The sequence below is a fragment of the Vulpes lagopus genome, chromosome 1, assembly GCF_018345385.1.
Source record: "Vulpes lagopus strain Blue_001 chromosome 1, ASM1834538v1, whole genome shotgun sequence".
Lineage (NCBI taxonomy): Eukaryota > Metazoa > Chordata > Mammalia > Carnivora > Canidae > Vulpes > Vulpes lagopus.
Genome location: NC_054824.1, coordinates 144,521,598 through 144,548,483, shown reverse-complemented (window position 1 = coordinate 144,548,483; position 26,886 = coordinate 144,521,598). Strand labels below are relative to the sequence as shown.

General features: G+C 52.6%; 1 protein-coding gene across 1 annotated transcript; it reads left to right on the top strand.

The window, feature by feature from the left end:
* Positions 1–657: 657 nt before the first annotated feature.
* Positions 658–14,984, top strand: UBQLN4 (ubiquilin 4). The gene is made up of 11 exons (XM_041765803.1): positions 658–874; positions 2,285–2,436; positions 2,799–3,016; positions 3,594–3,856; positions 5,406–5,564; positions 9,363–9,588; positions 10,623–10,762; positions 11,204–11,287; positions 11,392–11,507; positions 11,712–11,898; positions 13,276–14,984. The coding sequence occupies exons 1-11, from the start codon at positions 767–769 to the stop codon at positions 13,426–13,428; spliced, it is 1,806 nt and encodes a 601-aa protein (XP_041621737.1). The 5' UTR covers positions 658–766; the 3' UTR covers positions 13,429–14,984.
* The last annotated feature ends 11,902 nt before the right edge of the window (positions 14,985–26,886 follow it).

Below are 26,886 nucleotides of genomic sequence, written 5' to 3'. Positions count from 1 at the left end.
AACCACGCGGTGGTGGTGGGGGGCGGGAAGAGCGGGAGTGAAAGGACCTGGCAGGACTGGAAGGACGTTTAACACCCCCTACCCCCATCCTGGGGAAAGAAGAGTCAGCATGCCCGCTTTACAATCCCTGACCACTAACTGAAAAAGAAATCCCAGTATTGGTCAGGCACACGTTCGATTACTCTTCAGGGCAGTTTCCTACGCCGTGCACAACCCCGGGGGTCGGGATCGGGGCTCAGAAAGTCCACGCCGGCCGAACCCAGCCCACGCCGGCTCCCTTGGGAGCCGTCCTTAGCCAACCCTGTGCAGGCCACGACCCCTGGGGGCACGGTCAGTCCCAGAGGTGAGACTCTGGGGGGACGTCCAGGCATGGAGGACTCCGGCCCGGGAGCCCCGAGAACGGGGCGGCCACGGGGACTGCGTCAGGTCCCGGAGCCTGAGTCCCCGCGTAGGTGGCGGGCCGGGACGGTGGAGCGCCCTCGCTGGAGGCCAGAGGCCCGCCCCGCCCAGAGAGGCCCCGCCCCCGAGAGGTCCCGGCTGCAGTGCCCCCACCAGGCCGCCCGGGGCGCTGTGAGCGCAGCTGGTCCGGAGGGCGGCGCGGCCGCGGGAAGGGGAGGGGAGGGGAGGGGAAAGGAGAGGAGGGGAGGGCAGGGCAGGGCAGGGGAGGGCGGAGGGGCGGAGGCCGGAGCAGAGCCGGCCGGGCGGGCGGCCGGGCGGGGAGGAGGGGCCGGGGCGGGCTGGCGGGCGGCCGGGTGGCGGCGGCGGCATGGCGGAGCCGAGCGGGGACGAGGCCAGGCCCCCCATTCGGGTCACCGTCAAGACCCCCAAGGACAAGGAGGAAATAGTGATCTGCGATCGGGCCTCCGTCAAGGAGGTAGTACGAGCCGCGAGGGTGGCGGAGGAGGGATCTGCGGAGAGGGGTTGGCCCCGAGGCGGGGGGGGGGGGGGCGGCCGGCGGCGGAGGGGGCGGGGGCCCCGCAGGCTCTCGGAGGGGCGGGAGTGCAGGAGCGGGGCTGGGGGGCCCCCTGCGGGGGGGCGCTGGCCAACGCGGCGCGTGCGGCGGATGCCCGGCCGGGGCTGGCCTTGTGGCCTGGGCTGGGGGCGTGGCGGAGAGCGGGGAGGGGGCCCCTTGCAGCGGGGAGGGGAGAAACACTGGGGATGCGGGCCGCGTGCGTCCGGGGGCTGGCCGGGGTTCCAGGGGCCGCGGGAGGCGGGGGCGCCCGGGGGCGCCCGGGACTGGGGCGCGGGGTGCTGGGGGAGCGTTTCCCTCCGCCCTGATCCGTCCTACCTTTTCAAATCAAGGCCCTTACAGTTGGCCCTCGCCCCTCCGGAACTTGCTGTGTGCAGTAGGTGCTCAATAAAAGTGTGTTGACCGAGTGAATGAGGGAACACCTCCTGTGTTCGCCACCCCCTGTGGCTGCTCCAGAATTTCACATAGGCAGGGCTTTAGAGAGGCCATCTGGTTGGAAGGCAGGGATCTGGACGCTGCCTTGGCTTAGCAAGTGCACTCTCTTGAGAGAGAGTATCCTGTTTGACGTGTTTGGGCTTGGTTTGAGGGATAGCTAGTAGATTTGGGGGCCTGCCTCTCCTTAAGCCAAACTTTAGTGCCATCACTGCCCCCCTGGAATGTGAAATGATCACATTCCAGAGTGTGCATCCTCTGCCCTGCAGAGCTCAATTTGAAATCAGCTTTAACCGAGTGGAGAGGCCGAGTGTTGGGTCAGGAGCCAGGGCTTTGGTGTCAGGACCCGAATTCCAGTCTGCCCAGAGTGAGTTACATAACTTCTCTGAGCCTCAGTTTTCTTCGCCTGAAAGTGGAGATAACGACCCATGTGTATCTTATCAGTCTGCGACCCTTCACTTCTGAATGGTCGCTGCTCTTAGCAATGATTGTGGGGTCCGTGTGTTGTCCTTGTTACGAGAAGGCTGGGCCTGGGCAGAGAGACCTGGTGGCTAGAATGGAAGGCTGCAGGGGCTTGAGTCCAAGGTTGCTGAAGGAGTTGGGACCAAGAGAGCCACCAGGGCAGTGCTGTCACCACAGGGAGCAGCAGGGAGGGACTGAGGGGAGAGTCACAGGGAAGGCTGGGCCTTCTAGGGTGGGAGACCCTGGGGTTGAGCCCAGGGGAGCCTGTCACTAGTCCGTCTCTGGTTAATGAAGGCACAGCTCACTGCAGCTGGATGGATGGAGTCTATACTGCAGAAGGGACTTCCCAAACTAGAGGCAGGGTCCCTGGTGGGTGGGGCCCAGGGAACCTCTGCAGTGACCTCTGCCTCTTGACCACAGTTCAAAGAGGAAATCTCCAGGAGGTTTAAGGCTCAGCAGGATCAGCTGGTCCTGATCTTCGCAGGCAAGATCCTCAAGGACGGGGACACACTGAACCAGCATGGGATCAAGGATGGGCTCACTGTCCATCTGGTCATCAAGACCCCTCAGAAGTAAGTCCAGGAGAGGAGTAGATCAAACTTCTCACTGGGCCTGTTTTCCTACTCTGGTACTCACATTCTTACCTGTCGCTCACCTACCTGGAGGGCCATGCCAGTGCCCAGGAAGGTGGCCCTTGGACGGCTCCCCTACAGGGGAAAGGAACCTGATGTAGCTCTCCCAGAATGCCCTGACCGGCAGATGATACTGCCCCCAGCGGCACCCCTGTGGCTGGGGGAGCCCCCCCACCCCCCCACCACCTGGCCCAGGGTTGCTGAGAAGGTGGTGGCGTTAGGGCAGTAGCTGCACCAAAAGGAGATCCTTGTTCTCTCCTTCCTGTTCACTTCAGCTTGGACTTTATCTCTCTGTCTCTCAGGGCTCAAGATCCAGCTGCTGCTACTGCTTCTTCCCCCTCCACTCCAGACCCTGCCTCAGCACCCTCCACCACTCCTGCTTCACCTGCTACCCCTGCACAGCCCTCCACCTCTGGCAGCGCCACTTCAGATGCTGGCAGTGGAAGCCGGAGGAGCAGTGGGGGGGGTCCCTCCCCTGGGGCTGGGGAGGGACCCCCCAGTGCTACTGCATCCATACTCTGTAAGCCCTTAGGGAGGAGATCACAGTCCTGTGTGGGGCTTGGGCTTAGGGGAGAGCCAAGAGGAGACAGAAACACGGTCCCTGCTCCTAGTCTGACGGGGATAGGGGACCCCTGTACATGGAGTTCCAGACACTGGTACTTGAGCAAAGCAGAGGAGGGAAAAACTGGTCTATGAGGCCCTCCCAGAGGAAAAGAGCATGGATGAGTGTAAAGGGGGAGGGAGGAAATGGGATTGCGGATGTGGGGAACTTGGGGTGAGGATATGGGCGTGCAGGGACCAGGGGGATCCAGCAGTGACCAGTTGGGGAATATTTATTGCTCATTCAGCAGGCCACCACGGTCGGTCGCCCTCTCTGTGCACAGTACTGGGCTTGGCTCTCAGCGTCTGCTGCCAGAGAGGTCTTGGTTGCTGAGGCTCCCATCTCTGCCAGCAGTGGGGCAGGGCTGGGGCCAGGGGAAGGATTGGAAAGGGAGATGTGAGAAGCAGACAAGGCCCATCCGGAGACCTGACCAGTGGCTGTGGCCTGGCGGGGGCAGGGTCTTGCGGCACACTGTGACCCTAGCCCCTCCCTGCAGCTGGCTTTGGGGGCATCTTGGGCCTGGGCAGCCTGGGCCTAGGCTCTGCCAACTTCATGGAGCTACAGCAGCAGATGCAGAGACAGCTGATGTCCAATCCTGAGATGCTGTCCCAGATCATGGAGAACCCCCTGGTCCAGGACATGATGTCCAACCCTGACCTGATGCGCCATATGATCATGGCCAACCCCCAGATGCAGCAGTTGATGGACCGGAATCCTGAGATCAGCCACATGCTCAACAACCCAGAGCTCATGAGGCAGGTAGGTATGAGAGAAGGTGGGGTGCAGGTGGACAGGACACACAAGATGTGGAGCATACCAGCCATGCTGACTTCTCTCGCCTCGTCCTGCCTTGGCTTGTTGGTTTACTTACTCATCAGCAGCTACATTTTGAACACTGAAGGGGTAGTAGCCTAGCTTTCCAGGAACTTCTGGTCTCAAAAGGAAGCGGGACAAGTAAGTGCACAATTATTATGCAGTGCAGCTGGTGCTATTATAGAGATGGTCGTGGGACCACCCCGGGAGCACAGGAAAGGCCTCCCAGCCCTACCCCAGGACCCGGAGCAGCCTCTGGAGGAAGTGTCACCCAAGCTGAGACCCAGATGAGGAAAAAGAGGAGAGTGTTTAGGGCTGTGGGACCGCAGGTGCAAAGGCATTACGGTGTTCAGGGAGCGGGGGCCCAGGCAGGGCCAGTGGCCGAGGGAGATCCCGCAGATACAAATTTGTGTTGGTCTTTGGGAGCTGCGCCTTATGGCCAGGCCGGCACGGGACAAGGATAGATGATGTCAGCATTGCTGTGGCATCAGCGCTGGGTCTGCCAGAAAATAAGCTCCTTTAGAGCGAGGGTTTGCGAGTGTTTTCTGCACTGCCTGGAGTGTAGAAGTCACTCAGCAGACACTTAGTGAAGGAAGGAATTATGGGGCAAGGAATCAGTGTACTGTCTGAGTCGTAAGGGCGTTTCAGAGGAGCAAGTGTGGAGCAGACTTGGGAATGAGGACAGGGAAGGCATCCCAAGTTGGGTGCGGACAAGGAGCTTTACCTCCTATCTCCACTTGTCTCCTGGAGCTTGCATAGGCCAGCCCTCACTGACAGCAAGCTGTTGGTTCCAAAGAGAAAGCCCCCATCCTCTCGTTTCTCAAGGTCTGGCCGGGCCAGAGGCCTAGGGCCAGGATTAGAGGGTGTCAGTAGCGTTGTCCTGGCGTGAATGCTTTCCCTCCCTGACTTGTGGTCACTTGCCGGGAGCCACAGTACAGTCTGGGGCAGGCTGACCAACCTGGCCTGGAAACCCAGCTCCACCACTAACCAGCTATGTGTCCTCAGTGAGTCTCAGCCTATTTTCTCATCTACAGAATAGGGAAAGAAATGCCTCCTTGGGACAAGTATTGTGGGGATCCTATGATTTCAGTCGTGTAAATTGTTTTGCCCAGTATGTATATGTAGTTGGTGCTTAATAGATGCTGATTGAGCATCTGCTGCCTCCTTCTTTTTCTCACGTCCTTTCTTACTCAGCTTCCTTTTGCTCCCTGACACTTGTGTGGCCTCCTGACCCCCAAGGAAGCGGAGCTGCTGCCCTCTGCCTATCTGGATTCATTGTACCATGGTGCAGAAAGCTGCATAGAACCCCCACAGGGAGGCAGGGCTGGAGCCAAGGTGACAACAGAGGGAGGAAGTCCACCTTAGTTGACTCCCCACTGTGGGGCAGTTCCTGGGCGCTGGACCCTGGTCCTGATGCAGACCCCCCTCCGCTGGGCCCACCCTCGCCCAAGCTTGGTACTCCTCTGGTTCTTCCTTTCTCGCCCTTCTCCACCAGACAATGGAGCTTGCTCGAAATCCAGCCATGATGCAAGAAATGATGCGGAACCAGGACCGGGCCCTGAGCAATCTGGAGAGCATCCCTGGAGGGTATAATGCCCTCCGTCGCATGTATACAGACATCCAAGAGCCGATGTTCAGTGCTGCCCGGGAACAGGTGGGGCCAGGGGCTAGGCTGTGGGAGGGCTGTTTGGGCTCAGGATTTCCTGCCCCAGACCCAGGCAAGCCTGGGGTGCTGCCTGTTCCTCCTCCTATATCCAGCCCTCCGAGAGCAGGCCTGGGCTGGAGAACAGCTCTCATGGCATGGGCAGGGATGGTCCAGCTTGGCACGGGGCCGAGGCGGTAGGGCAGAAAGTAGAGCAGAATTCCCAAGGGAAGTGGGGGAGGCGTAGCGTCCACAGATCTGACAGCTTCTTGCACCAGGGGCTCAGAGGTTGTGGGGCAGACCTGGGGTGTGACAGCCAACCTCAGCACAGCGTGTCTCAAGTGTGGTCCATGGATCACCTGCATCAGCATCACCCAGGGAACTTACTGATAATGAGATTCCTGGTCCCCACCTTTGAGCTACTGATTGACTCAGTCTCTGGAATCAGGCTTGGTAATATGCACTTTTGAAAGTGCCTTATGAATTCTTTCGAGTATATAAAAAGTATAGACAAAAATATAGCATTCTTTTGTATCCATGTAGCCCGATATAGTTTCAGTGCCTTTTTGGCTCTTTTTTTTTTTTTTAAGTTTAATTTACAGTAAATACATTATACATTTACACATTTCACAGTTCCAAAGTTACACAAAGTAAACAAAAGGACTCCTTCTATTTCCAACTCCCGGCCACCACTTTTCCACCCCAGAGGTAGCTAATGTTAGTATTTTAATATATGCAAATATGACCTTACAGATAGAATTGCAGCCATCAGGTATCCCTGCCCCATTCTACTCTTTCCCTCTCCAGTGCGAACCACTACCATGACATTGGTGTTTACCATTTTGATTCTTTTATGGCCTGTGTTTGTATCCATAAATAATCCACAGCATTGATTTGCATACTTTAAGCCTCAGAAGTGGTATCCTGCTGTTCGTATAATTTTTAACTTGCTTTTTAAAAACATTTTAAATATTAAAAAAAATTTTTTTAAATCTTTTATCAGAGAATAATACAGCTTCAGAAAGGTGCACACATCATAAGTGTATAGCTTGATGGATTTTCACAAAGTGAACACCTCCCCCAAACCAGTGCCCAGATGGGAGGATGGGATTTCACATTACTTTTTCCTTGTTGAAGAGAAAAAGCCCCATATCCTGAGTGGCCCATGCTATCCTAACAGATTTTGTTGCTCATGCTGCCTCTGGCCTACACCAGATCTCCACAAAGAAGTGTGTGTCTTGCTGACTTTATGCAGTTCCACTGGTCTGTCCGTCCCTATAGTGGTGTCATGTTGTCTTAATTCAGTCTGGGCATCTGGCAGAGTAAACCCCCCACCTTATTCTCCACCGTCTTTTTGGTGGTTCTTGGCATTGCTCTTTCAAATTTTAGAAAGTGTTTGTAGGGATCAACTATGAGGTTTTTTTTTTTTTAATATTTATTTATTCATGAGAGACACAGACTGAGAGAGAGAGGCAGAGACACAGGCAGAGGGAGAAGCAGGCTCCTCACAGGGAGCCTGATGCAGGACTCGATCCTGGATCCTGGGATCATGACCTGAGCTGAAGGCAGGCACCCAACCGCTGAGCCACCCAGGCATCACAGCTATGAGTTTTTAAAAGACTTACTTTAATAAGGTATATAAAGAAAAAATATTTTATTTTAAATTATGTTTAAATGTTTAGTTTAAAATGTGTATCAGGGCAGCCCCAGTGGCTCAGCAGTTTAGCGCTGCCTACAGCCTAGGGCGTGATCCTGGAGATCCAGGATTGAGTCCCACATCAGGCTTCCCTGCATGGAGTCTGCTTCTCCCTCTGCCTGTGTCTCTGCCTCTCTCTCTCATGAATAAATAAATAAAATCTTAAAAAAAAATAAAATGTATATCAAAGTAATGCATGCATCTGGTTAAAAAGAAATTGAGCTGAGGATGGATTATATAACAAGCACTCTGGCTAATTTGATGCAGGCTCAGTTGCAAGACCCACTATAATAGCTGGAAGAACAGAGGTTTGGCATCAGCAAACCGAGGTTCAAATACTTTCTCCACCACGTTTAGTGTGCAGGTGAAAGTGGGGTGCTTCACCTTTCTGAGTCTTAGTGTTCACATTTCCAAACTGGAGGCAATGTATTAAAGCAGTGGTTCTCAATTGTTTTGGCCTCTGGACTGCCTTATACACTTAGGAATTATTGAGGGCCCCAAAAAGCTTTTGTTTTTCTGGATTAGAGCTATCAATATTCACTGCATCAGAAGTTAAAACTGAGAAACCTAAGGAGTGTTTATTTGTTTAAAAATAAGTGCAAATCCACTATATGTTAATGTAAACAGCATATTCTTTTCAAAAATAACTTTAATTTCCTAAACAAAACTTTAGCGGAGAGTGGCATTGTTTTAAATTTTTGCAGACTTCAAAAAGAATTTTTTTTGCAGACTTCTTTAATGTCTGGCTTACTTCAGGACAGCTGGACTCCCATCTTGACTTTTACATTTGGTCCATTGCAATGTCATGTGTCATATAGCCTCTAGAAGAGGCCACTGACCACTCACGGAGACAACAAAAGTGAAAAAAAGGAAATAGCACCTCAGAACTATAAAAACAGCATTAAGCTTCGCAGGGGTCCCAGGACCACACTTTGAGAACTGGTATATTGGAGGGCTATTGTAAACATTAGTATATATGTGCCAGGTGCATAGTAGGTGCTCAATAAGTGGCAGCTGTTATTGCTCGAGGGAGGTCAGAAAGAGGTTCGGTCCATAGAAAGTCCTGAGAAACACAGCAGGACGCAGAACCCAGTGGTGGTAGGAGCAGGGTGAGTCATCAGGACAGGATATCTGAAACCGGGACAGCCTGGGGCTGTGGTACACGAACCCTGGCCTGCTGGCCTGTTCTCAGCAGGCATCTGGTCAGGTGGAGGAAGTGCACCTCAGAGCTGGAGGGCCCTGGGTGAGCTCTGAGCCCCATGACCCACTTTGATGAGCAGGAAACCCCCTGGTGAGGAGGGGGTGAAGCTGCTCAAGTGAGGACCATCCGGGACCTCAGGAAAGGGAGCCTGAGCAGGGAAATAGGGTGTAGACTCTCTCAGCAGACACACCCCTGGACAGAGCTCTTTCCTGGGTGCTCAAATCTGGAGAGAGGATGTTTCAGGGTTGCCTTGGGCAGCACACCACACAACGGGGTGCAGACCCGGAAGTGATTCTGGGTGACAAGCGGGGGGCCTGTTGAGGGGAAGGAAGGAGGCTGGGGAGGAGGAGACGTGTGAGGCATGCTCAGCCAGAGATGGGCTCCTCTGTGTGTGCCTGGGTACACAGAATACCACTTAGGGGACCTGGAGGGGACGGTCTGGAGAGTCCGTGGGACCAAGAGGGCTCAAAAAGGGGAAGCGTCAGGGCAGGTCACAGCTCCCATCAAGCTGACAGTTATTTATTGAGCACCTACTCGCGTCAGGAGAGGGGTCAGGCGGGGAGCATAGATGACATTGTCTCTGTCCCTGAGGAGCTAAGGAAGATAGTTGTGTCGTTACATGGCGGGGAGGGTGTGTGTAGAGTACCATCAGGCACAGAGGACACTAGAGACCAGTATTTAGAGCCACCAGGGAGATGGTGACCCAGTGACCAGCACTGGCCAGGTCCCACCCTGCAGGACGAGGGGGTAGGTGCCCATTGTGCGGCTGGGACTGGAGCACAGGGCCTCCGGGGTCTCAGAGCCCTCTCCCTTGCCCGGGGAGGGGAAGCCGTTAGGTGAGAGGACACGGAGGGCCTAGCCCTTGCCCCTGGTGTGTTTCAGCCCTTAACCCAGAACCTTTCCCTCCTCCCAGTTTGGCAACAATCCCTTCTCTTCCCTGGCCGGGAACTCCGACAGCTCGTCCTCCCAGCCTCTGCGGACTGAAAACCGAGAGCCCCTCCCTAACCCCTGGAGCCCCTCGCCCCCCACCTCCCAGGCCCCCGGGTCCGGGGGGGAGGGCACCGGAGGATCGGGGACCAGCCAGGTGCACCCGACAGTCTCGAACCCCTTTGGGATCAATGCGGCTAGCCTGGGGTCAGGTATGTCCTAGGGTGGAAGGAGCTTAGTGGGGTCACCAGGGGAGTCCCTCTGCCCCAGGACTGATTGGGGCTCATGCTGCTCCAGAATACTGAAGACAGGTGAGACCGGATTGAAGCCACCTGGGGGAGTAGCTCCGCCCCTCAGAGGATGAAAGGGTTCTATTGGGCTGTGTCCTCCTGTCCTGGAAGCAGCCTGAGTAATGGCTCACCAATAAAGCAGGCCCTGCTTCCAGAGCTCTCACAGCCCTGCTGGAACTGTCCAGTGTAAACGGATTGGCCTGGGGAGGAGCATGTGGGAGAGGAATTGGGGCACGCCTGGGGCAGGCAGGTAGGAGGCCCAGGGGAGAGGGATGTGCAGAGCTTTTCTGGATAGAAGTGGAGGTTACGCACTGCATAACCCTTGGGGAAGCCCCATTTATCTGGATTGCGATCGTACATGTGACCCTGGGGATGTCTTTGATTTGTGTGTACCCCCGCGGGGACACTGTGATCAGAAAGTCCCTTCCTCTCTGTGTGCTTCAATTCCCTTATTTGTAAAATAAGGGATTTGAACCTGATCCGTGGCTTTAAAATTATACTCCTGAGTCCTGGGGTGTCTGGACCATCCTCAGGAGGAGGAAGGACCGAGTGGGGGGGCTCCAGGCATCCTGCCAGGCTTTAACCAAACTGTTGGCATATTTGATGTTTGAGTGGGATCTGGTTGGAGGAAGGGGCTTCTGCCACTAAGACGAGTCTGCAACCCATGAGTCTAGGTGACCTCTGTCAGACCCTTTCCAACCCTGACCTTCAGCAGGAATAGCCCGGGGGGCTTGGATGAGACCCACTTTCCCACTAGCTTGTCCTTAGCAGAGCAGCTGGGAAGGGGCTAGCCCAAAGCCACAGGGACCCTTGCCCCTGTACTTGGGAGCCCGTGCTCCTGCTGCCCTTCTGAGTTTTGGAAGCACCCAGCATTGCAAGGAGGGAGAGCGGAGGGAGGCATCTGGTTTCCATCTGGACCCCTTTTCTCCGTTCCGTTGACTTCCTCCTCGTTCCAGGGGTGTTCAACAGCCCAGAGATGCAGGCCCTCCTCCAGCAGATCTCTGAAAACCCCCAACTGATGCAGAACGTGATCTCAGCTCCCTACATGCGCAGCATGATGCAGACGCTTGCTCAGAACCCCGACTTTGCTGCTCAGGTATGGAGCTGCCACAAGGGGAGCTTGTGGGGGGCAGTGACTCAGCGGGTCAGATTGGGCCCCAGCCGGACTGCTGGGTGTGTGTCTCAGGCCCGCTGCCCCCTGGCTGCATAGGCTCAGCCCATTTGTCCGCCTGTGAGTGGTGTGGCAGTGGGTCCTCCTTTAGAGAGTTATGCAGGGTCAGGGACTTAATAGGAATAAGGTGCCCGGATCATGGGGCAGCTCAGATCCTGGTGCGGCACATAGTGAGAGCTGTCCTTATGGATGCTGTTGTCATTGCCAGACATGGGGCTGCATACCTCCACTCGCAGCCGAGGGTGTGGCTCCGTGTCCTCTCACTGCCCCACGTAGGCCTTCGGGGTGCTCTGAGATCCAGCTGTGGTGGGGGTACCGCGGGGGTGGGCGGGCCCAGGCCTCCCCTGCTGCCTTCCCCCGCTGCAGATGATGGTGAATGTGCCGCTCTTTGCGGGGAACCCCCAGCTGCAGGAGCAGCTCCGCCTTCAGCTCCCTGTCTTCCTGCAGCAGGTGAGTGAGGCACCTGAAGCGGGCAGTGGGGACAGAGCTCTGGCCTCAGGTTTGGGTGGCCTCCTGCCGCCTCCCATCATCTTCCTGTGCCTGTTTCCCACCAGATGCAGAACCCAGAGTCCCTCTCCGTCCTCACCAACCCCCGTGCCATGCAGGCACTGCTCCAGATCCAGCAGGGCCTGCAGACCCTACAGACCGAGGCCCCTGGGCTGGTACCCAGGTGAGGGTGGGGGTGGGTGGGCAGCAAGGTCCGGGCTCCTTCCCCCTCCTACCCATCCCCCTGCTCCCTGCAGCCACCATGTGTCTCCCAGGGTGCGTCTCCCAGGCTGTGCTCTCCAGTTCCCTCCACTCTTCCTTCTAGATCTCGCATGCCCATCCTTCTCTCAGAGGCTGCCTCCCACCTCTTGGTCTCTCTTCCCCACAGCCTTGGCTCCTTTGGGATGTCCCGGACCCCAGCACCCCTGGGAGGCAGCAACACCGGCTCCATACCTGAGCCCCCCACCTCTTCACCAGTACCCCCCGCCACATCTTCTCCAGCGGGAGCTTCCAGTGCTCAGCAGCACCTCATGCAGCAGATGGTCCAGCTGTTGGCCGGGGGTGGGAGCTCACAGGTATGTGGGGCAGAGGGGTTGGCGCTGGGGGCAGAGCAGCAGAATGAAGACAGCTGAACAGGCCCGGGGTCAGCCAGCCCCACCTTTAGGTCCCCATCGGCCCCTCGCTGGCCTTGTGCAGGTTGCCACCTTTCCCAGATCTGTTTCCACAGCCGTGAAATAGAAGTGAGAATAGTGACAGTCCTTCCTGCATGCTGGGTACTGTTCTAAGTGCCTTCTATGGATGAGCATGGCTGCTCTGTTCCTCACAACAGTCTTGTAAGGAAGCTGCTCTCTCTGTTATAAAAAGGGGAAACTGAGGCCCAGAGAGGTGAAGTGGCTTGCTCAGAGTCACATAACCAATAAGTCAGTACTGGAGCCAAGATGCAAACCAAGGCATGCTGGCTCCTGAGTGTCTGCTCCAACCACTGGTACTTCTATCGGAGGTTTTCTTGGTAACTGAAGCAGCCTCCACCTCTGAGGCTGGAGAGGAGGGCTCTAGAGGATGAGGTCACTAGAGCCCTGAGTCACAAATTCAAAGCCAGGGGGTTGGATGAGGGGGAGGGTTGACCTCAGCTGAGACCCTTAACCTTTCTCTGACCTCTGTAAATCATTTGGGAAGTGTAAGTGTGCACAGCCCTGTAGAGGGCTCCGTTTGCAGGACCCCACAGAGGGCTGGCCCGAGAGTCGCCAGGGTCAGGCCAGCGTAGGTTCTGTGGCCTGTGACAGGAGGCAGCACAGAACCCTGGAGAATGTCAGGGGCACGTCCTTTCCTTCTCGGGATGGCATGTTCATTGTGTCCGAGGCCTGGTGGCTTGGGATTGCCAGGCCCCTCCCAGCTCCAGTCGACCAGTTGTGATTGCGGCCAGTGCTGCCCAACATCCCTCAGGGAAGCACTTCCAGGAGATGTGTACGGGAGCGTCAGAAATGAAAAGCTTTCTCTTCTGTGAATGACCCTATCTTTTGATTGGCTAACCAAACCTAACAAGTTCTTTCTTTCCCCAGCCCTTCCTGCGCCCCTCCTGCGCTCTGTGTGTGAGCACGGAAGGGTGGAGGGTGGGTGGGGTGGAGACTATGCAGTGCTTGCATCGTCCCAACCCTGAGCATTTGGCTTCCAGAGTGCCCTTAACAGCCCAGAGGATGGACAGAGAGCTGATCTGGGCCTGTCTGTTCCTTTGAGATGTTCGGAGATACACCCCCTCTGTCTTCCCCACAACCATGTAGAGACCAGGGTGCAGGCTCCTCAGCACCGTTTGTAGCTCACCCCTCCCTGCCCACTGGTTGACCCTGTGGATGTTCCAGAAGACCTACTGCTCATCTTCCTCCTATGTAAACCCAAAATTTGGGGGCCCAGGGCCAGTCCCTCGCACGCGCACTTCACAAGGCCTGTCCCTGCAGGTGCAGATGCCAGAAGTGAGGTTCCAGCAGCAGCTGGAACAGCTCAACTCCATGGGCTTCATGAACCGTGAGGCCAACCTGCAGGCCCTGATTGCCACGGGAGGGGACGTCAATGCCGCCATCGAGAGACTCCTGGGCTCGCAGCTCTCCTAACCCCTTGGCCGCGCCTCCCGCCTCTCCCTCCCCTGGGCACCAGTTCGTGGCTCCTCTGTCGGCCCCTGCCCTCTGTGCCTGCCGTCCCCATCTTCTCTCCTGTCCTCTCCAGACAGCAGGGTGGCTTTAGGGGCGCAGGCCTGGCCCCGGAGCTATGAGAATTTTGGTGTTAACCTGCACATCTGTATGGAGTGCTCTCCGGCCCTGCTCTAGTGGGGCTGTGTAAGCCGTCTTCACAGTTCGCTGGTCGGCTCCAGCTCCTGACCCCACCACCACCTTGCACAGCCCGCCGATGTCCCAGCGGCAGTGCAGGCTTTGGAGGGACTGCTGTCCACTCTGCTGGGACGGGGTCTTTCCCGTGTCCCACTAGGGATTTGCTTGTTGTATGGTTACTTGTGGTGATTCTTCCTTCTCTCTGCTCCTCCTCCCACCTGCAGCCCAACCCGTGCCAGGGTCACACATGCGGAAGGAGGGGCAGGTGAACAGGCTATCTTTTCCTCCTCACCACTCACCCCCCGCCCCGCCCTGATCCCTTCATCTAGGCTTTGTCAGGATGTCCCAGGAGAGGATGATGCCTGTTCTGCCTGTCTAGAGGGGGAGACAGCCCTCCGTGCAAGGAGCTAGCAAACCCTGGACCAGCCCCATGGAGATCTGTGCAAAGGAGGGGAACTGGGATTTGCTAGAGGAAGGGAATGGCTCTGAAGTTAGAATTGACACTTAGGGAATGGAGGCCCTAGTAGCTGTTGTAAGCAGGGGGCCAAGGCTCCAGCCTGGTAGAGAAGGCCTACAGATGCTAACAGAATCTGAGCTGGAAGAAAGGGCCCCCCGGGGCTCCTGCCAGCCCCATTCCAGGACCTGCCTATGTCCCCAGGTACCAGGGCTTTGAGCGCCCCTCAGAAGACATAGAAGGAGTTGAGGTCTGTGTCAGCAGCAGGGGGGTGTGCCAGTGGACACACACATGCACCTCAGCTGCACAAGAGGGTAGATTCTTTGTTGATGACTGGTCCCGAGCTCTCTCCCACCACAGAGAAGTAGGCAGAAGGGCCAGTCTAGGGTAGGAGTACATACAGTCCAGCGAGCTAGGTCCCTTGGGCCCCTGGGTACTGGGTACCCCAAGGGCAGTGTAGCTACCCCTTCCAAAGCTGTCGGGGCTGTGGCAGCACCCCTACCACCCCTCTCCTCCTCGCTGTTGGGGAACAGTAGAAGAGTCCTGCCCTCTGCAGCCCTGGCCTCTGGAGTCTTCACTGTTTGCTTCCAGGCCAGAAAGTTCTATTTGAGGAAGAGAAGGGGAGGGCCGCAATCATGCCTTTGCTCTGGAATTGGATGTTGCTCTATTGGAGTGCTAGGAAGGCTCCTACCGTCTCTTCTCTCTGCTGTTTAGCCCAGCTGCTTGGAGGACCCACAGCTGAGAGTCTGGAAGAAAGAGAAGCAGAGTCTTCTCCAGATGGGAAAGGGTCCCAAGCAATCCAGAGAGGATGTCCGTGTGGCTTTCCTTCCCCCCCTCCCCCACCTTCCACACTGGCCTTTGTAAATAAATGACGTGGTCTTTGTTGTCAGGATGTCTTGGGGTTTGTTTTCGGAGGGAAAGGAGGCTGGCTGAAGACAGCCTGGTTTTAGGGGGTTTTTATACAGCAGGATCTGTTCAGCTCAGGGGGCATTGATGATGAAGGGAGAGCCGGCCCAGCCTTCGTCGGGGCTCACGACCAGGCAGGGCTGCTTTCCACCTTCCCTGTCCCCGACTCAGGACTGAGCCGGGAAGTGCAGAAAGGTTGTTCTCTGACACTACGGCAAGACTATTTTCCTTTCACCTCAGCTAGAAAGATCAAAACAGAGGAAACCCTTGCATCCAGACCTTCTACAAGTGAAGTGGAGGAGCTCTTGGTCTTGAGCTCTAAGGCCAAGCCGGGCCGGCTCATCCCACTGCTCATGTGAACTGAAGATCGCCTGCTGATGAGGTTGTCTTATGCATGAGGGTATAGACTAGGCCTCTGTGCAACACAAGGGAACCATGAGTGGGAGGCCCTGGCTTCGGATAATGTGGATTGGATCTTCCACACCAACACTTTCACTGAAAATTTTTTGTTTTTTAAAATTTTATTTTTTCATGAAAGAGTGAGACGCAGAGACATAAGCGGAGGGAGAAACAGGCTTCCCGTGGGAAGCCTGATGCAGGACTCGATCCTAGGACCCCAGGATCACGATTCAAGCCAAAGGCAGATGCTCAACGACTGAGCCACCCAGGTGTCGCATCGTTTGAAGTTTTAAAAGCTGGGTGAAGGATCCCTGGGTGGCGCAGCGGTTTGGCGCCTGCCTTTGGCCCAGGGCGCGATCCTAGAGACCCGGGATCGAATCCCACATCAGGCTCCCGGTGCATGGAGCCTGCTTCTTCCTCCGCCTGTGTCTCTGCCTCTCTGTCTCTCTCTGTGACTATCATAAAAAAATAATAATAATAAAATAAAAAAAAATAAATAAATAAAAGCTGGGTGAAAACCAAAGAATACCGAAAAAGCATCAAAAGGCCAACAAGATGGGTGGGGCAGGAAGGGAGGAGGAAAGGCCCTAATCTCTGCCTCAGATCCGGGGACGTCTCGGACCTGGGGACTTCTATCTGTTGAGAAGACGTGGTAAGGGCCTGAGCTGTGCTTTGAGATCATTGAGGGAAGGAGCCATAAGGGAACAGGAGATGGGGTCTGGGGACGCTGGTAAAGATCCAGCACTTGGGGCCCTGGTCCACTTGGCTGGTGGTGGTGGCCTCAGGTTTGATTTGTCTAAAAATATCTTTATTTGACCTTCATTTTGGAAAGCTGTTTTCACTGGGACTGTATTCTAGGTGGGAGTTATCTCCTCCAAATGCAGGGAGGTGGTGTTCCACCAGCCAAGTGGACCAGGGCCCCAAAGGTTGAATTGGGAACAAACCACTCACATATTCTGCAGTGCAGCCACCATTCTGGGTGGTCTGGAAATTCTCACGCCTCAAACCTGGAGTAAGATGATTCCAGGTTGCTAGCATCTCCAGATGCTTGGTAGAAGCCAGCAGAAATCTTGAGGAACGTAATGGCAACTACAGCAAAGGTGAATGAAGCCCCAATGAGATAAGGTGCTGCACACGAGACCAAGCAGAAGTGAGGGACAATAGATGGACCCACAGTGATTCCACCAGCTGGAACCACAGACAGAAACTGAACTTGGACATTTCAGCAGACACCGGAGACTGTACAAAAACGGACCTGGCACAATTGTGAAAGGACCAAGTGGAGAATTGAGTGAAGAAAATGGGCTAAATGAAATTAGGGTGTCAGTGAACAGACGTGCCAACAGGTTCCATATGGCTAAGGGGAGCCCTCTGGAGACAAGACCACAAGGATGAGCACTGGAATTCCATTTCCTTCGATGGAGAATGCACAGGAGGACATGGGGAAGCTGGGCCAGCAGGTGTTCAACGAGCCCTGGGATGAGAGAAGCAGGACAACCTCAAGAAATAATATCACCATTACCTAGAACCGATGCAAGCCAATGATTCACAGATTTGGAAGGCAAACAAATTACAATCAACTTGCAGTCTGTAGAAAGGCAAAAGCCAAGAGCAAATAGTGTGAAGCCACCAGAGAATGAGGGCAGTTGGCACAGAGAGGAGCCACAGTTCAGCACTGCCATCTCCATGGTACAGAGGCCGGGCTGGGCAAAGGGAACACCACCTCCCTGCATTTGGAGGAGATAACTCCCACCCAGAATACAGTCCCAGTGAAAACAGCTTTCCAAAATGAAGGTCAAATAAAGATATTTTTAGACAAATCAAACCTGAGGCCACCACCACCAGCCAAGTCACTTAGAGTGATCTTTCATGGTAATAAAAAGAAAAAAAAAGGGGGACACCTGGGTGGCTCAGTGGTTGAGTGTCTGCCTTTGACTCAGATCATGATCCTGGGGTCCTGGGATCAAGCTGCACGTTAGACTTCCCACAGGGAACCTGCTTCTCCCTCTGCCTGTGTCTCCGCCTCTCTCTGTGTGTCTCTCATGAATAAATAAAGAAAATATTTTTTAAAAAGAAAAAAGAGAATGGACTGATGAACACTGAAATTGCTAAATATGTGTGTCAATCTAAAGGAACATTGATTCCATAAAACAAAAACGATAATGTCTCATGGCATTAGGATTCGTGGCGCGGCAGCTCAGGAGCCAGGCCACGAGGGCTGGGGTAGCTACTGTCCTCGCCTTGGGCTGGAAGGTGGCCAAGTGCCTAGGGACGGTAGCCACTAGGAAGCCAGGGGTGGGTGTCTTCTCACCCGGCAGACAGAAGCACAGCATGGACCTACCAAATAGCCAGAAGGAGAAAATAAAGTCAGGGCTCAAAAGCAAGACAAGAAAAAAATACCACATGAAGCAGTCCAGATTTTTCTTGATGGGGAAGCTATGGTGCATGATACCACACTAGTGGGTACATGACTCCATGTTTGCTGAAACCCATAGAACTTTCCAGCAAAGTAAACCTTAGTACATGCAAACTGGAAGCACACATGTCATCTAGGGGGTCAGGGGACCCTAGGACCGGATGAAGATATAACCTGAGAATCTATATTATGAATGTATGAAATATTCTCACGGAGGAGGGGCATAGACGTGGACCCCAATAACTTGGAAATGAGTGGAATCTGTAAAAGCAAAGGTGAAAGAAGCCTAGCAATGTGTGCTAGTTGATACATGTCCCATGGATGTATTGTTAATAGTTCTGATACCGCTATACACAGGTGCTAGGATTGAACAATTAATCAAATGGTGGACCTCCACGGGAAATGAGGTTTCTCACTGTTGCCACGGAGTTTCTAGATAAGCAAGGGGATGAGGCCGGATGACCCACATAGTGATGGATTAGAGGTAGAGACATAAGTATGAACCCATGTGTGGCTTAATACAGATACAGATAGAGATATTTGTAGATGTGTGAATTGGCACACACCTCTGTCCATGCTCTCAGCGCAGAGGGGGCCTTGGAGTGTTGACGTTTGGTGGCATCAAGCACACCTGATGCCCAGGCCTTGGTCTCTAACACCATCTCCAATGAAGGCAATCAGAGGTCCTTGGAGGGATGGCTGGTGCTGGGACTGGGGCAGGAGGTGTGCAAGATGAGCCCACAGCATCCCATACAGAAAGTAAGGAAGCGGAAACCCACCACGACAGAGGTGTGACAAAGGGTCACAGGAGCCCCTGAAAGACATCCCAGTGGCCAAGGCTGGAATAAGGTGACCAACAAATAAAGTAATAAAGAACTTAACCAAATGTAAAGTAAATGCTCGTGACTCTGTACTGATACAAATAAGTAACTGAAAGGAAAAATAGGTGAAAAAAGACAAACGTGTACAGAATAGTTCCAAACAACTTATATAAATATTCTGCCTAATAGGAGATGGAGTATAACTCCCTGCTCAGGTGTGGGCTGCACAGGTCTCCCTTCCAGAACACGGGTATGGGGGGTGACTTTAGAGGGGACACTGCCTCAGCCAGGTGGCCAAGGTCAACAATGAATCATGTTCACAGAATGTTCTCGAGATGATGTGATAAAAACAGCATTTTACCTCTGTTCTCTTCTCCCCAAAACTCCTAACCCCAGTCTAATCACAAGGAAAACACTCCACATGTCCCATCCTCCTCCTTGAAACTGTCAAGGTCATCAGAAACTAGGAAAGTCTGAAGAACGATCACAGTCAGGAGGAGCTAAGGAGACAGGACAATCAAACGTAACATAGCATCCTGGATGGGATCCTGAAACAGAAAAAGGATATTAACTAAAAGCTAAAGAAATCTGAAGGAAGTTTGGACTTTAGTTAATAGTAATATATCAGTAGTGATTCACTCATTGTAACAGATATACTATACTAATGTAAGGTGTTAATGATGGGGAACTGAGTGTGTGGTATATAAGAACCCTCTTCACTGTCGTTCCAATTTTTATTATAAATCTAAATTTGTTCAAAATAAAAAGTTTATTTAGACAGGAGAGAAAATAGGATAAAGTACACACAATATGGAGATTTAAATCCTGTTATAGAAGTAATTTTATGGAATGGAAATGGCTTAAATGCTTCAATTTAGAAGTCAAAGATTGTCAGGCTGAGTCAATAAAACAAAATATTTTGGCCTAACTACAAGGCCAAAAGATCCTGCACATGGAGGCTTCAATGTGAGCCTGCAGGGCAGCCTGACCCACCCCCTGGCACTGGGTTCCTCAGCCCACCTCCTGAGGACCCAAGGCCAAGCCCAGAAGGCCCAGGTCCCCTGGCGATCTCCTCTGAAAGGAGGTGGGGGCACAGAACCATCCTTGATGCTGAGCAGAGACTCAGACACTCCAGGGGCTGGGAGCAGCCTCACAGAGCCCAGGGTGGGTGACTCCCAGGACAGCTCCCAGGCGGGAGGAACAGCCTCTGATCCCTCACCACTTCCTGGGTCCTAGCCCTGCCTGCAGACAGTAGGGAGGCAGGGACTCAGCCCAGACTCCAGGAGACGCTGGGGTCCCAGAGTGTCATGGCAAGGGACTAGTTTTAATCAATCCCTTTTATGTGAAACACTCTGAATTCCCTGTGGGTGGGGCTGGGAGTTACCACAGACATTTATAGAACCTAAGAAAACAGAGAGATTGAAAGTCAAAGTCTGGGAAAAGATAAACTACAGACACAAGCCAGAAGAAAACTAGAGTAGCTTTATTAATAATAGGCCAGACAATTTCAGGCTGAAAGCAGCTCTAAGAGATAAAGAGGGTTAATTCATAATGATAAAAAGTAACATTTACCAGAAAAATAGAGTAATCCTAAGTATTTGTGTATCTAATAACATGGCCCAAATATATAAATAGAAAAAAAATTGAGGGACCTGGGTAGCTCAGTCAATGAAGCATCTCCCTTCAGCTCAGGTCATGATCCCAGGGTCCTGAGATTGAGTCTCGCATCAGGTTCCCTACAAGGAGCATGCTTCTCCCTCTCCCTCCGCTGCTCCCCTTGCTTGTGCTCTCTTTTTCTCTGTGTCAAATAAGTAAATAAAATATTTTTTTAAACACAGATTTTTTCATATTTTAACATCTCTGAAAGGAGGACTTTTTTTTTTTTTAATAACTGTTGGTGTCCTAGAAGTGAGTGAGAGTTCAGTTGGCAGCATTTTATAACTTTTTGGTGGTAAATAAAGTAACAGCGTGTTATATGTTGGATTGCGTTCCTCAAACATTCATATATTCAAGTCCTAACCCCCCAGGACCTTAGAATGTGACCTTATTTGGAAAGAGAGTCATTGCAGATGGAATTAATTAAGATGAGATCATGCTGGAGTAGGGGTGGCCCCCGACCCAATTACACTGGTGCCCTCATTAGAAGGGCAAATTTGGACACAGACGGGTACACAGAGCATGTCAGGTGAAGATGAAGGCAGAGATCAGGGTGATGCTTGTACAATTTGGACAACACCAAAGATTACTGGCGAACCTCCAGGTGCTAGAGGCATGGCCCAGATTCTTCCCTCAGTGCTCAGAAGGAACCTACCCTGCCCACACCTTTGTTCTGGACTCCTAACCTCCCGACTGTGAGACAATGAACTTCTATTGTTTAGGCTACCTGGTTTGGGGTTTGGGGTACTTTGTTAACGCAGTCCTAACAGACAAAGGGTGCACCTTAGGTTCAATAAAATACAATATATATAATGCCACATCTAATGAAGTATAGAATGTATGTATTTTTCAAACATACAGGAAGCATTTACAAAAATTAAATATATACTGGGAAGTACAACAATTTTCAATGCATTTTAAAGGATAGAAATAATCCAAAGTATGATCTCTAATCATAATGCAGTTTTCTAGAACTCAAAAAGATTTTTGGAAAGAAGGAAATATACTACTAAGCAAGCCATGGTCAAAAAAGAGACAACAGGGACGCCTGGGTAGCTCAGCAGTTGAGCACCTACCCTTTGGCCCAGGGCGTGATCCTGGAGTCCTAGGTTTGAGTCCCACATCAGGTTCCCTGCGTGGAGCCTGCTTCTCTCTCTGCTTCTCTCTCTGCGTCTCTCATGAATAAATAAATAAAATCTTTTTTAAAAAGAGACAATAAAAATAAATAAAATAAAAAGAGACAATAATGTAAATTATAAAATATTTTAAAAGTAAACAATTATACAAAATTATCTACCCACACTGATGGAATACAGCTTTTTTTTTTTTTTTTTTTAATTCATTCATGAGAGACACAGAGAGAGAGAGAGAGGCAGAGACACAGGCAGAGAGAGAAGCAGGCTCCATGCAGGGAGCCCGATGTGGGACTCAATCCTGGGACTCTGGGATCACGCCCTAAGCCGAAGCCTTAACCACTGAACTACCTAGGCGCTCCTGATAGAATACAGGTAAAGCTGTAGATAGAAAAAAAATTTGGGGATCCCTGGGTGGCGCAGCGGTTTGGCGCCTGCCTTTGGCCCAGGGCGCGATCCTGGAGACCCGGGATCGAGTCCCGCGTCGGGCTCCCGGTGTATGGAGCCTGCTTCTCCCTCCGCCTGTGTCTCTGCCTCTCTCTCTCTCTCTGTGACTATCATAAATAAATAAAAATTAAAAAAAAAAGAAAATTAAAAAAAAAAGAAAAAAATTTGTAGCCATAAATGCATATATTAGAAAAATTGAAAGGTTGAAAAGTAGTAAGTAACCATCTCAAGAAGTTTTTTAAAAAGAGTAGTAAAGTATACTCCAAAAATGTAGAAGGGTAGGGGGCCCCTGGGTGGCTCTCTCTCTCTCAAATAAATAAAATATTTTTAAAATAAATAAATAATAGGGACGTCTGGGTGGCTCAACGGTTGATAGTCTGCCTTTGGCTTAAGGGCGTGGTCCTGGGTAGCCCCGGTGACGCAGCGGTTTAGCGCCGCCTGCAGCCTGCGGTGTGATCCTGGAGAACCTAAGTCCCACGTTGGGCTCCCTACATGGAGCCCGCTTTTCCCTCCGCCTCTCTCTCTGTGTGTCTCTCATGAATAAATAAGTAAAATCTTTTCAAAAAATAAGTGCATAATAAAATATTTTTTAACGATTTTATTTATTTATTCATCACACACACACACACACACACACACACACACACACACAAGAGGCAGAGACACAGGCAGAGGGAGAAGCAGGCTCCATGCAGGGAGCCTGACGTGGGACTCGATACCGGGTCTCCAGGATCACATCCCGGGCTGAAAGCGGCGCTAAACCGCTGAGCCACCTGGGCTGCCCTAAATACATAATAGAAGCCTAATTAAAAAACTACAATGATATCTACTTCATACCCATTATAACGGCTGCAATTAAAAAAAAAGCAAAACAAAACAGAAAACAAGTGTTGGTGAAGATGTGAAGAAATTGGAAGTCTACACTGTCCACAAAAATGTGAAATGGTAGAGCCTCTGTGGAAAACAGGGTGGTGGCAGTTTCTCAAAAAATGAAAAATAGACTTACCACATGATCCAGCATTTCCACTACTGCCTATACACCAAAAGGACTGAAAGCAGGGTGTCTTTTTTTTTTTTTAAGATTATTTATTTGACAGAGAGAGAGAGAGAGCACAGGCAGGGGGAGCAGCAGTGGGAAAGGGAGAAGCAGACCCTGCTGAGCAGGGAGCCCAACATAGGATCATAGCCCAACACGGGATCATGACTTGAGCCAAAGGCAGATGCTTCCACCAGCTGAACCACCCAGGTGCCCCAAAGCTAAAGTTTACTTTTTAGGGATGGCTATCTAGAAGGAAAATCCATGATGCAAAACAAGGAAGTGATTACCACAGAGGTCATCACAGTGGTCACCTGTACGAGAAGTCAGAAGTTGTGATTCAGAATAAGGACACAAGAGTGATAATAATGTCTCATTTATAGACCTGAGCAGTGGTTACTGTAAGTTCTTAAACTGAGCATTTATTCAATTTTTAATTTTTTTAAAGATTTTATTTATTTATTTGAGAGAGAACGAGCATGAGTCAGGGCAAGAGGAGGGGCAGAGGGAGAAGCAGGCTCCCTGCAGAGTAGGCAGCTAGACACTGGACTCAATCCCAGGACCCCAGGATCATGAGAGGAAGGCAGACACTTCACCGACTGAGCTACCCAGATGCCCCTGAAATACACTTTTCAAGCACGCGGGAGGCATTTACAAAAATTAAATATATACTGGAAAATAGAAGAGATCTCAGTGAATTATAGTGGCTGCTGTCATGGCACCTTGAGGATCCCTCTACTAGCCACACCCTCACTCCCAGCTCCTTTGCGGTGACCCTTGATCAACAGGGGGCTGCCTTGTTGAGGAAGGTACCCACCTCCCAACCTTGGGCAGCTCTCAGTGATTGATATGCTTCAAAAGCGGGACCTATTTTGTGGGGTGACTCTTGCTCCAGAGCTCCATGGACCGGGCTGAGGCCACAGCCCCCCTAGCCTTCTCCTTGCCCCACCCTGGGCCCTGGGCCCCCACAGCCCTTCTCAGAGCCCTCTCTCAGAGGAACCTTGGCCTCAGCCTCCACCTTCAGGGAGTGCTTGCTGGGAGACTGATCTAGGGTGGCTGCATTTCCCCATTTCTCTATCGCAGAGACGCTCTCCCAACTGTCAGCATGTGGGGCAGGGGCAGGGGCAGGGGTGAGGTTCTGCAGGGTGAGGACCCTCTCGGCCTCAGCCAGAGGAAGAGGGCCAGACTGGTATGGCTGTTGCCTGACTGGACAAACTGCTTTTGTTCCCATCTTATCATTTGCAAAGTTAGAAGCCTGGAGCTTTGCTTTGAGCTGAGAGTCAGCCCGGCTCAGAAGGGAGCCCTAAAGAGCGAGGCCTTTCCTGAGGTGCGCTTCAGCCAAGCCCTTGGCCCTTGGCCCTTTGTGCTTCTGGCAGCTGTAGGCTTCCAGGGTCACCTCTCTGAGGCCTGGACCACTAGAGACAGGAATTCAGATAGAGCCAGGAAGGGTGAGGAAGGGTTTGGGACCACAAGGCAGAAGGGGAAGACAAAAGTGGACGTGTGGATCCCAAATCAACCCACTCACCAATCATCCAATCAATCCAAAGTCAAATCTGCAATCACAGGGCTGGCACAGGCCATCTTCAAAAATAAACTGCTTTATTTACAAAGGGTTGCTGTCGGGGTTCTCCTGGCTCCTGGCCGGACCTTCCTCATAGGGGTCACCCTGCTCATCCTGCCCTGGCCTCGGGCACCACCAGCTACAGCAGCTGCACAGGTACTGGAGGAAGCCGGCTATGCTCCAGCGGGAGGACTTGGTCTTGGACGTGGGCGTGCTGTGGCTGCTTCCCAGGGTGCTAGGTTGTTTCTTCTGCCCCAGCTGGCATGCCCGCGAGTACAGGGGCAGCTTGCGTCTCACCCTCAAGGATCGCCGGGGCAGAGTGGCACTCTCGGCCTCTTCCTCATCCTCCTCCTCTTTCACCTTATCCTTCCTCATGCACACATTGGCCACCTTGCTCCGCTTCTGCCTCTTGGACTGCGGCAGGCTGGGGTCTTCTTCCTTGGGGAATCCGAGAGCAAGGAATGAAGTGTGCTCTCCACTGACCCAGCCTGTTACCTACGGGACTTCGTGTCTGAGGGGTGTAGTGAGGCAGAGAGGGGCTGAGGTCAGAGGGGAGACTCAGGCCACAGGCCTTAGCAGGGCCTGCCCCCCTCAGAGGGTCAGCCCCTGCTGGGGCCCTGCCCCCTCAGGCGACCTGCACCCCCCAGGCCTGTCCCCCCAGGAAGCCTGCCCCCCAGAAGACCTGCCCCCTCCCAGGGGACGTTCACTGAGAAGACTGCAGGGAAGACCCCAAACAACCCCTGCACACATGCTCAGGATTAGTCTGAACTGAACTCAGCAGGAGACAGGTTGTTCTTTTCAAAGGATCCCAATGCAAATACTTCAGTTAAATACAGATTTATTCTGGGAGGCAGACACCAGCCCTCTGATCTGTTGTGGAAATCCTGGCTGTTCATACTTGGGAGTGATGGATATGTCTGTTATCTTGATTGTGATGGTTTCATGAGTCCCTACACATGTCAAAACACTAAACTATGCCTTTTAAATATGAGCAGTATATTGTGTCGGTGACTACTAACAAGAACAGAGCCAACGCTTAAGCCCTCCCTCTGATCAGGAACAGCTAGGTTCCTACACCAGGTGTGTTTCTCGGCCCAGAAATGTTGAAAGGAAAGGAAGCCATGGAGGACAGTAAAGAGAGGGCCTCAAACTGGGAGGCAGTTGTTGGGGGGGGGATCTGAGGTCAGACACACACCTCAGCATCTAGCATCTCTGCTTCCTACTAATGTGTTCTTGGGAGAGTTATTTAACTTGCTTGTGCCTCAGTTTCTTTATCTGGAAAAACAGAGGTAATAATAGTCTCTACCTTCCAGAGCAGCATATGGTAAGTACTCAGTAAATGTAAGCCGTGTTTGTTACTACTGTTGGTGTTTTATTCTGGAAGCAGTAAACTGGAGCCATGTTTAGTGAAGATGTGAACTGGAAGGATGCAGAAAAGATACAGAAGGTTGCGGCAGGACATCCTGGGGGAGGTCAGTGAGGAAAAGTGTCCACATAGTGGTGGGGCAAGGGGCGTGGGACCCCAGGGGAGGGGCCTGCAGGGTGGGAAGCACTCACACTGGTCAGCTCCTGGCTCCCCTGGTAGCCCAGGTCATCAGCGAAGCTGTAGATGGATGTCAAGGATGCGTCAAAGGTGTTAAAGGATGGATTTTCTGCCCCTGGGGGTCCCCACGCTCCTTTGGTCTCCTGAGGGAGAGAAAGAGAAGTCAGGAGAGAGGGAGCAGCTCACAGCAAGCAGGACCTCAGGGTCAGCACCCTTGCTCCTGCCAATGCCCCAGCCTGCCCCCTTACTTTGCCGATGGAAGATAAAGATACATTCTCTTTTTTCTTCATGATCATAAAGTGCTATGATCACTAATGTGATGATCCTCCAGCATGTCTGCTTCCCACCCAGCAGACTCACAATTCTTGTCCCCATGTCCTCACAGAAGTGGTTGTCATAGCAATTGGAGGGTGGGGTCCAAGGGGCACGGTCTACAGATACCCGCACACATCCCCACTGCTTCACTTCTCATCCATTCCAGGCAATGGAAACATTGCCTCCCCAACCCCTACCCACATGGGTGAGCAGAAAGAAGAGTAGACTATGGTCTACTTTTGAACATGGCCCAGACCCTCAAAGGGCATCATGACGACGTGGCAGATGCAGACTGCAGAATCTACCTTGGAATCCACATTTGGTAAGAAGCAGATAACAGTCCACCGACAACTTCGGGTGTCTGAGATTTTCGGGGGATCCAAGGACTCAGAAGAGCCCCTCAGACATCTGTGCCAAGAGATCGAGCTGCTGGGCCTCTCTCCCCGTCTCTTCTCCGTCGCATGCCATGCTGCCATCTGTAACCCTTCGTAGGACCCTGGATTCTCTATGAAAATCATAGGCGGCATTTTTTTTTAAGATTTTATTTATTTATTTATT